At 40.4% G+C, this 10,847-nt stretch overlaps 1 protein-coding gene across 1 annotated transcript in view; it reads right to left on the bottom strand.

Moving 5' to 3' along the window:
- Window positions 1-4,955: 4,955 nt before the first annotated feature.
- The window catches only part of LOC108786080 (kelch-like protein 14), a 13,036-nt gene continuing 7,144 nt past the window's right edge, over window positions 4,956-10,847 (bottom strand). Inside the window, exons 5-7 of the mRNA XM_018555298.1 lie at window positions 8,407-8,565; window positions 5,665-5,822; window positions 4,956-5,279 (exon numbers count right to left, since the gene is read on the bottom strand). Of these exons, the coding sequence (XP_018410800.1) occupies window positions 5,139-5,279; window positions 5,665-5,822; window positions 8,407-8,565 (458 nt within the window). The 3' untranslated portion in view covers window positions 4,956-5,138. The remainder of the gene's footprint in view (window positions 5,280-5,664; window positions 5,823-8,406; window positions 8,566-10,847) is intronic.

The following is a 10,847-nucleotide window of genomic DNA, read 5'->3' as shown; positions in this document are numbered from 1 at the left end:
TGTTAATATAATTTTAGCGACATTCCTACTAATTTACTCATTACTATATGCGATATATCGGTGGAAGGTGGTTAGAAACTTCTTTTGAACAATAAAAAGATTTTTTTACAACTATTAGTATGTGTTAAAGATACTCTGTCGCTGGGCAATGATGTGGCTGAAAATGGCTGCCGTGCAGTCATGATCGGACCAAAATGTATTTGGATTAGTGACTCAAGGTTAAGTTTTCCTGCCTCTATCAAGAATACATATTTTGTCACTGCAAACTGAACCTGGATCCGTACTAACAGAACATGTTTGATGTCCATTTAAACACAACAGTTTTATACAGAAGTGACTGGTTCATCTTGTAGTGAACCCATGTCCTTAAAATAATTCATGATCTGTGTGTCTCGGCACACAAAGGAGTAAGATGAACATAGAGGTTGATTCACTAGAATGCACTGCTGACATTCAGATTACATCCTGATGGTGAACCTATTAATACTTCATGGTTGTCTGCCTATTAAATTATATTTTTTCTTCAACCTGTAAAATTTGTGTGCATGTAGAGCCCTGTAGGTAAAGCTGATTATATTCTGTAATTGTAAAAAGAAGGACCCTTTGCACTTTTATGCACCTAATAAAATACAGTACGTCAAGAACAGATGCTGGTAGATGATTGTCTTAGAGGAAAGTCAAAGGGAATTCAATAAGTAAGACAGTGAACAAAGAGCAATGTTAACATCAATTATCATGTGATTTTTGTTTAAAGGATAAGTGCAAAACGTACCTTTGAATCAAATTCCAGCAGTGCAACTCCCCCCTCCCCCAGCTGATTATTGCATCAATAAATATTCTAAATTTGCGTAAATCAAATCTTTTAAAAAGTATTTTTAGAAGCACTGTGTGCTGAGCCGACTGCCACTATCCTCTATGGTTGTTCCCTGTCCTCTGTGTGTAATGGACAGCAAGGACAGGCCAGATTTATAATGTTTATTGGTGCAAATATGAGCTTGCTGACTTTACTCACGAAAGTGCATTTATGAAAGGTACACAATCACATTAAGCAGAATGTGTAATCTTTTCCAATGATCGGCATAACCAGGATTTCATTTAATTTGTAAGTTCCAATGGTCTGGGGCATTTCATCTTCATATTGTACAATTTTATTAATGATTTCATACTGTAGAAATGTATCTCCTGTATAGGACCAATTCACAGGAAATTATACTATGGGTGGATGAAGACCATTTACTTGGTGCTTAAACATAAACTATATTGCCAAAAGTATTGGGGCACCCCTCCAAGTCATTGGATTCAGGTGTTCCAATCACCTCCATGGCCACAGGTGTGTAAAATTAAGCACCTAGACATGCAGATGCTTCTACAAACATTTATGAAAGAATGGGTCGTTCTCAGGAGCTCAGTGAACTCAAGTGTGGTACCGTGATAGGTTGCCACCTGTGCAATAAGTTCATCAAAATTTCTTGCTACTAAATATTCCACGATCAACTGTTAGTGCTATTATAACAAAGTGGAAGCAACTGGCAACAACAGCAACTCAGCCACGAAGTGGTAGGCCACTGTAGGCCACCGTAAAATGACAGAGCGGGGTCAGCGCATGCTGAAGTGCACAGTGCGCAGAAGTTGCCAACTGTCTGCAGAGTCCATAGCTACAGATCTCCAAACTTTGTGTGTCCTTCAGATTGGCACAACAACAGTGCGTAGAGAGCTTCATGGAATGGGTTTCCATGGCCGAGCAGCTGCACCCAAGCCTTACATCACCAAGTGCCATGCAAAGCGTTAGATGCAGTGGTGTAAAGCACGCCGCCACTGGACTCTAGAGAAGTGGAGACGTGTTCTCTGGAGTGACGAATCACGCTTCTCTGTCTGGCAATCCGATGAACGTGTCTGGGTTTGGCGGTTGCCAGGAGAACGGTACTTGCCTGGCTGCAATGTGCAACGTTTGGTGGAGGGGGTATTATGGTGTGGGGTTGTTTTTCAGGGGTTGGGCTTCTGCCCCTTAGTTCCAGGGAAGGGAACTCTTAAGGCATCAGCATACGAAGACATTTTGGACAATTTCATGCTCCCAACTTTGTGGGAACAGTTTGGGGATGGCCCCTTCCTGTTCCAACACGACTGTGCACCAATGCAGAAAGCAAGGTCCATAAAGACATGGATGAGTGATTTTGGGTTGGAGGAACGTGACTGGCCTGCACAGAGTCCTGACCTCAACCCAATCGAACACCTTCGGGGTGAATTAGAGCAGAGACTGTGAGCCAGGCCTTCTTGTGCAACATCAGTACCTGACCTCACAAATGCGCTTCTGGAAGAATGGTCAAACATTCCCATAGACACACTCCTAATCCTTGTGGACGCCTTCCCAGAAGAGTTGAAGCTGTTATAGCGTCAAAGGGTGGGCCAACTCAATATTGAACCCTACGGACTAAGACTGGGATGACGTTAAAGTTCATGTGCGTGTAAAGGCAGGCATCCCAATACTTTTGGCAATATAGTGTATATGGGGGTCTATTTATTAATGCTTTCCCCCAAGATTCATACAACTTTAACCCAAGATTTACCTATTTCCACACAAGAATCCATTAGAAAAAATGGTGAATAATGAGTAAAAGTTGTTTGAATGCTGGGTGAAAACATTGATAAATGGACCCTATAATGTGTAATTCCATTTAAGTTTCCTGTAGTACACTTTACATGTACACTATACATGTGTCGCAGTGCTCACCCATATAGGTTTTTTCCCAATGTTTAAAGCAATTTCTTTTATCGTTCTTAGATTTATCTATGTGTTAATTTTCACCTTCCCTTTCACCTTGTTGTTTAATTTCAGTTGGGTGACTTCCTTTGCAATTCTCAATAGACTGCAAACAGGTTTTCCATATGTTTATACAGTATTTCTGAGGTCTGTAAGTCATGTGAGCACACCTTTCCCTCTTTTCCTTTTGTACTGTTCCACAGCTTGTCTCTGACAGCTGGCATGTGCGACAGCCACTGAAGCAATGCATGCTGACACTTAATGGCAGACTTGTACACCTCTACCATGTGTCTATGAAATACAACAGATGACAAGGTAGAATGATGGTAATAAGTAACCATAACCTAAGTTTTATGGGCTGCGTTCTATATGCAGCTGAAACCCGCCCCTTGTGGACAGACACCATAGAAAACCAAGAACCAAATGCCGCAGACAACAATCAGGCCACTACGTTGCAGCACCCTGTCCCCAACTGTAATTTGTGAATGGAGATATTCTGCTCAGTACACACTTTTAGATGCACCACTTGCTGAGCCCAATGAAGTAATCAGAAATGACAGCCAGTCATCCAAAAGTGTCCGAAAAATCAGCAATGTGAATGAGCCCTTACAATACAGTGTAGGGAGGATTTCTGAAAATTGGTTGAAATATAGTCTTAGCTTGCAGCTAAGCCACCTTTCTAAACAATTGTGGGACTGGCATGACTGGCTTTTGTTTGCATCAGATGGGTTTTGCAATTCTATACAAGTCTATGGGAATGCAAACCCCACTTAAAGCAGGTCAAATGCAGCTTAGAAAGAGGTCAACTGCAGGTCAAATGTACCTGTCAATAAATTCTAAATGTTCGCAGAAGCGTCACAAACTGATGCCAAACCGATGCCATCAACACAAGTCCTAATTTTCACTACTTCAGCTGCTTTTTAAATAATATAGCAGAATGGGAAATCCAACATGGAGAATAAGACTTCATCAAAATAACTATGACAAAAGATAGACTGCAAATGCTAGTGTACAAATAGTTGCAAGGTCTGTTACAGATAAAGAAAACTATGGTAAATGAACTTGACATTATCAGCAAATGCTGAAAATAACGACTTTGATGGATTGAGCATTTCAGTAAACATAATTATAAACATTCATTCTGCTCTACTTTGACCACTATTCCATACAGTGTAACAGATCTTTCCATACCTACATGTACTGAGTCACATGGCAAAAGTAGCACTTTGCATCTACTAAATGTTTGGGTTGTATCAACTCAAACTTGCTCAAATAAACAGCCCCATTTAGCCTCACCATATGCTTCTTCAGAAAATGAGCATACTATCATCTGAACTTGCTACCTTTAGGAACAGGAATCACCAGATATTGTTGTAGACAAATAAAGGAAGGCAAGGAACCCAGCTGTGTGCATGTAACTCATGATGCTTCTGTTTGTTTAAATTCTGGAGTCTACATGGAATGGTCTATTCATGGTCCTGCTTAAAGTGTTGGATGGTCATTTATGCAAGTAATAAATCTTGTTTTATAGCTCTAAAATATAAGACATTGTGACATTTTGATAGCCACATGGAAAAAACAGAAATAAAAATCAGTACTGGTCTAATTTCTACGTACTGCTAGCTTACTAATAATACTTATGGACAATGGGCTTTATATAAAAAGTATAAAAATGAAGTGTTACAGCCCACAGCAACCAATCAGATTCCAGCTGTCAGGTTTTGGTGCATGACAACAACAAAAAGGAAACAGAAGGAACACCTTATAATACCCAAGACCAGTTTGTCTGGTTGCTTTTCTCAACATGGGTTAGCTACCTCTGGCCTAGCTTAATGCATTAAACTCAGTATTTGTCTTCTGACATACCAAAACAAAAGGACTCAAATATAATTTAGCAGAATTCTCCATAGCTTTCAAAGCCTATATTGAGAAATATACTATCTTTAAATACAAGATTATATTTCAGGAAGGGGCTAAACATGCTTTTTTATGTCTTGAAAAGTAATGCTAAAATAAATGACAACCATAATCAGTTTTCAGCGTTCAATCTGCTGTAGGAAGGGAAATCTGTAGAATGATTCATTACTATGGGTCATACCTCCAATTATGCTTTGTAACAGTTTTAACACATCTGTGCCAGGTGTCTTTGTGAGATTTATAAATGTTTGTCATTACTCTATTGCAAAGTCCCCTATTTTTAAATGACTGTTTCATTGAGTAATTTCACCAACTTGATGAAAGTTCCAGTTGTGATAGATCTGTCAGACATTCGTCAAGCCATCTTCTTTTTTTTTTTACAACCTTTTTAAGGAAGAAAATTTCCAAATAAAAGTAGTTAATTAGTCTCTGTAATGTTACAGTGTCCATCTCTGTACAGTCTTTATTTGTTGTAGGGGACACAGGCTGGTAATATGACAGTAGCACAAGCCGGCCCAGCGAGGGGCTCAGCAACATCTCCTTCCAGTTCTGTCCAGCTGGCTTTATCAGCACTATAGCAAATCGTGGATGACTTGTAAGCACCCTATAATGACATAAAAATGCTTTGTTAAAGTATGGTCATTTTCATTATACAATCAGAAAAGGATCATTAAAGTGAACCATTCAGTAATGTCATAATGATCAGCATGAGCCTTGCCCATAGTATGGTTGGCTCTATGGATAGGTTTTGTCACATTTTGGACCAATGGTGCTCAATGCATAGGGCTCATAGGCTATAATGTTATTTCCCAAAGAAAACTAAGATGATCCAGCTATATTATAACTTATATACTTGGCTAAATAAAGACTGGATCTACCGGTTTGCTCAAATTTATGCTTACAGTGACATGGTTGGTATGGTTAGCTCGCCTCCTCCTCTATTCTCATACCAAACCAGCATATATTGCAATTCGTAGTGTAACACCTACCATACTCCAACTGTAGCCACCAACAAGGTAAACTCGATCGTCCAGTACTGCACACCCTGGGCCACTGCGCCCTTCCAGAATAGGTGTCTGTAGAATGTTCCACTGGTCTGCCTTTGGGTCATAACACTCCACAAGCATAACGTCAAGATGGGAGAATCCTAAACATAATCAGACCTTAATTAATATATTTCTATGTGGATGATATTTAATTTTGAGAGAGCAATAGCAGAGGAAATACAATTCTTACTGTTTATGCCCTGTGTATAAGACTTTATACCTGCAGCAACCAGGCTGTCTTACTAGCCCATGTGGTCATTATTTCCTCATGTGGTCAGGTAGCCTTGTCTGAAAGCCATGTGACCATAAAGTTCTATGGCCAAATGGGACATATAAAAGATTTTAGCAGCCATGTTGACACTCTGGATCATGAAAGAAGCTGTAGAAACAGATGGACAATGGCAGACGCTAGGCCCCATCACATCATCAATCTGCATAACCCTCTTAATGGATATTTAATTTCACAATGTTATAACTGTTCATTGTACAATCATCAAAAAAGACTAGAGAGGATGTGTTGAAGCAGCACTCATTCTTGTCTTTGCTTCCTTGCCACTTGATGATGCATTTTGTTAAAGGAAACATCAACTGGTAAAACATACACATACATTTTCAATGTAATGCAATTGAAAATGACCTTTTCATTTTAAACTGCCACTGATTTTCTAAAAATGACACAAATTCAAATGTCAACTCTTGAAAAACAGAGTACTTGTTTATACAGGTACCCCATACTCATATGCCTGGAAGTCCATATGGAGCTGGAGTACAAATTCTGGGCATCCCCTGTTATTTGATTTTCAATGTGATAGTAAGTGCTCACATAACAGGGATGCAGGCTTTTTTTATAACAACATTAAGGAGGTTATTCACAAAGCTAGCTGAAGGATCAGCCGTAGCTCCGGCTGATCCTTCGGCTAGCTTCGGCCAACTGAGCCCTCCGGTTCAGTTCACTATAGACCGTACAGCTCCCGAAGTTGGCCGAGTGGCTCAGTCGAGCCGAAGGCATATGCTTCAGCTCGACTGAGCCGAGGTGAAAGCCGATTACTGATAGCTGGGCGGTCATCTCATGGCTGGCTCCGTCCACTTGCAATGACAGTTCAGCGTCCCCTGGTTACTTAGTAGCCAGGGGACACTGATCTGTCAATACAATAAGAAACTCGGCGGAGCCGCCGTGATATCACGGTGGCTCTGCTGAGTTCTCAGTGTTTAATGACAGTTCAGCGTCCCCTGGTTACACAGTAACCAGGGGACGCTGAACTGTCATGAGAGCTCAGCACGGCCGGCAGTGATATCAAGGCCGGCCCGCTGAGCTCTCATGACAGTTCAGTGCCCCCTGGTTACTAGGTAACCAGGGGACGCTGAGCTGTCATTACAATGAGAGCTTAGCGGAGCCGGCTTTGATATCACCGCCGGCTCCGCCAAGCTCTCATTGTAAGGACAGCTGGTCCCGACCAATAGAAAACAGTTGGGCGGAGCTGTCACTGCTAGCTCCGCCCAATCATTTTCTATTTTTTTGAACTTTTGTCGACTGTTCATCTATTCTGCTCGGTACCACGGAGGTACCGAGCAGCCGAAGCCAGCCGAAGCAAACCGATGTATGGCTGATTTACGGCTGAAATCAGCTGTACAAGCCTGAAGTGAATAGCCGAAAAGCGTTCGGCTCACTTCTCTTCGGGTCGGTTATTCACTAGGCTGCCTACGACAGCTTTGTGAATAACCTTTTAAGATTGCTCATGTGATTACTGTACAGACCCTCTTAATTAGCAATTTAGAGAAAAAGTACTGGCAAAGCATACTTTCATATCTACAGAACAGAAGCAGGTACTGTAATACTCTGCCATAGAGTGGCTAAAATCCTTGTATACTGCTGACCTGCAAGAAATTATTTATCGCAATAAAACTAAAGTTTTATTTTTAAATGACATGACAACCAATACATGCAGTCATTGTGTGATCATCCTATGTCCTCACAGTATTCGAATATAACAAATGGACAAGCTCTACAATGTTCCAATTTGGTTGCAATTTGCCTGATGTATTAATGGTCTTTATTAAAATTAATGGCCAGCAAGCACAGTCTAGTAATTACAGCATATTTCCTTCAAACTACCTTGTACTACTTTACGTCAAACACAGCCATTCTTAACTCTTTGAAATTAAGCTTTTTTGTTTGTAAATATAATTAATAGGTTTATGGGATTGATTTACTCAAGACAAATAGGCTGCTCAGTCTGAAAGAGAATTTTCCCTTACATTAGTAAATGAGGTGAAGCTTTGCTGTCGTCCATCACCAAATCATGTGCAAACAAACATACTGTTTGTTTGTTTTTTATTCTCCTTGCACGTGATTGGATATTCTTTGCAAAGTGAATTTTCATCACATTAACTAAGCTAAGAGAAACATCCCTTGCAAAGTGAATAGCCTATTTGCCTTTAGCAAATCAACCCTTTGAGTATTTTGATGATAACTACATAATATATTTATACAATAAGGTGGTGAAACTTTAAGACAGCATAGCATGAAATTGTTCATAGTTACTAAATATGTGGGATATTAGAAGATCTGGTGTAAAAAATACATATACACCTCAATAACAGTATAAAAGGTAATATACAATCTACAGCGCTCTGTTTATTGAACCATAGCAAAACAGGCATGGTGTTATAATATGTTAAACTGACCTTTTAAATGGTTTCCGCCAATTGCATATAGACGATCATTCATTACAGCAAAGGCATGGATTGCTCTCTTAGTGTTCATATCTTGTTTCCGAGCCCATACATCCATAACTGGATCATAACAATACAGCCATTGCACATACTCGCCATTATGAACACCACCTGCAATTTGAATGATTGATTAATAATAGCATTACCCGACATAGTCTGAAATAATTGATATGAGACAGTATGGAACCATCCCCTTTTAAAGAGCTTTTGTTGCATTTTAAATGCAAGAGACAAGAAAATGAACATTAAAACAAAACCTTATAATTACCTAATCTCCTCCCCTTCTGTTAAACCATATAGCTAAAGGCACATTACAATCTATTTGGTTAGTTGAGGTTTTTATCATAAACTGATACTGTAGCATACTTCATGAGAGGTCGCCTAATATCGTCAACCCTATTAATCTGTATAACTAATCTAAACACAGTTGTTCCTTTTGGTCCAGAGAACTTGTTTTTTTTTTGGATCATGAAATGTGGACTGTAAGGGAATTTCCTTTTTTTACAGTTATGTGACTAAAAAGTTTTAACTCCAATCAGTATGATTCTTAATCATTTCCAACTAATCTTTAAAAACTTTTACACATACACTTAATTAAACATATGACTGTGTAAACACATCAATATAGAACTTAAAGATAACACTCCTAGTATTTAGTACAACTGGTGGGGGTACAAGCTTGTCAAAAGCTATGCTCATTCCAATATTTAAAGGATCATTCCACCCAAAACAGGTCATTTTTGGTAGATACTAGAGAGATAGCAGGTGAGACACCTGCTGAGCCATTGTGAGAGGTTCCTGCTTTTATTATATTTTCTGCTGATGTATCCAAGACGCAAAGGTGTCCTAGCTTAGGACTGAAGCCTGCCTAGCAGACTCCATATATAACTATTTTTTTATTTTTTTTTAGAGCCCGTGGAACTTGCATCGAAAAACAACTTCCCCCTGTGAACAAAAAAAGTGAACCGTGAAATCACAGCACACAAAAACGTGCACAAGGGTGCTTGGTCCTTCAATAAAGAAGGGACCTCTATTCCCGACCCCCCGGGTCGCAAGGCTCCTGACAGGGGTTGAGATACTATGGTCCACCTACCCGAAGGCGGGTGGACCCCGATCCTTTGGGGACTGCCGAAACAGGTCCCGCAACAGCTCTCCCGAAGAGAGACCCCCTGGTTGGGAGGAGGCAGAGAACCCTATATTAGGGCACAGAACCTTCTCCATAGCATCGGGAAAAGGCCCCGAAGTAACCTGCACCCTAAGCATTCTGTGGGTCAAAATAAAAAAAAAAAAAAAAAAAGGCCAATCGTGCATAAGGTGCAATAAATAAATAAATAGCCACCATCCACCCGGACTAGGAGTGGTGTCGTTCTTCCACCGGCAACTGATAAGAACAGATACTACACTTGATCTTAGCCAAAAGGACTCCATATATAACTAATATATCACTTTTGGGCAGGACCAGATTTACTCTCTCTGCTGCCCCAAGGCCGGGTTCTTCAATGCGTCCCCCTAACCACCAACCCCCCCGACCCCCCTCATGGAGAATGGCAGACCTGCAGGCTGCATACAAGTGATCTCGGTGACATAGCCGGGATTACTTGTACAAAACAAGCGGCAGATTCCCCGCTATAAATCTAGCTCTGCTTGCCCATTGCCCAATGCAGGGCTAAATGTAGAAAACAACTACCCATCCGGCGCCTGGAACGGCATGTCCCGGGCATCGGGAGATAGGAATTCCACACTCCTGCTGCCCTTTCACTCCCTGCCTACTCCCTGCTGCCCCGCTGCCAGGCCTTGGTTGGCATTGTGGGAAATCCAGCCCTGATTTTGGGTAGACTGGCACATTACAGGATTTCAAAAAGAGGAGCCCTAATGTCCTTTTAAAACAACCTCTAGTATGAGGTTTAGACATTGCCGTTATTTTTCTTGTTTGGTGCATGATGGTATTTTAATATTGGCACACCCTTCACCTCTTGCAAAGTGGACAAATGGCAGATGAAACACCACAATCCTTGTCAACAGTAAATTTATGAAGGTGAGATTGAAAGGGGAAGTTATTCAGGGTAAAAGGGATGGGGTGTGATCATTGCCTTTACCAAGAGTTGGCTTGACATTCTAGTTAGTCCATTATCCTTTAATGTAGGGTAACATATATAAAACTATATATATATAGATCTAACCTGACACACATTTGGTTAGAGCAGTGGCATTTAATCCTTTTTTTAATTATGCAAGCATTCATAACCCTTTTCTTTGACACTCCTACTTTGTTGCTACATAATACCAGAAGAGAGAGACTTCCATCAAATGTAATGTAATCGTCAAATTCCATTTAACTCAAAAACAATGGGATTTATTGTCCAACCTACTGGTTTCATAATATTGCTCTAGGC

Source organism: Nanorana parkeri, unplaced genomic scaffold, assembly GCF_000935625.1.
Source record: "Nanorana parkeri isolate BGI_ZX_2015 unplaced genomic scaffold, ASM93562v1 scaffold191, whole genome shotgun sequence".
Classification (NCBI taxonomy): Eukaryota; Metazoa; Chordata; class Amphibia; order Anura; family Dicroglossidae; genus Nanorana; species Nanorana parkeri.
This window is presented reverse-complemented; position numbering and strand designations above follow the sequence as displayed.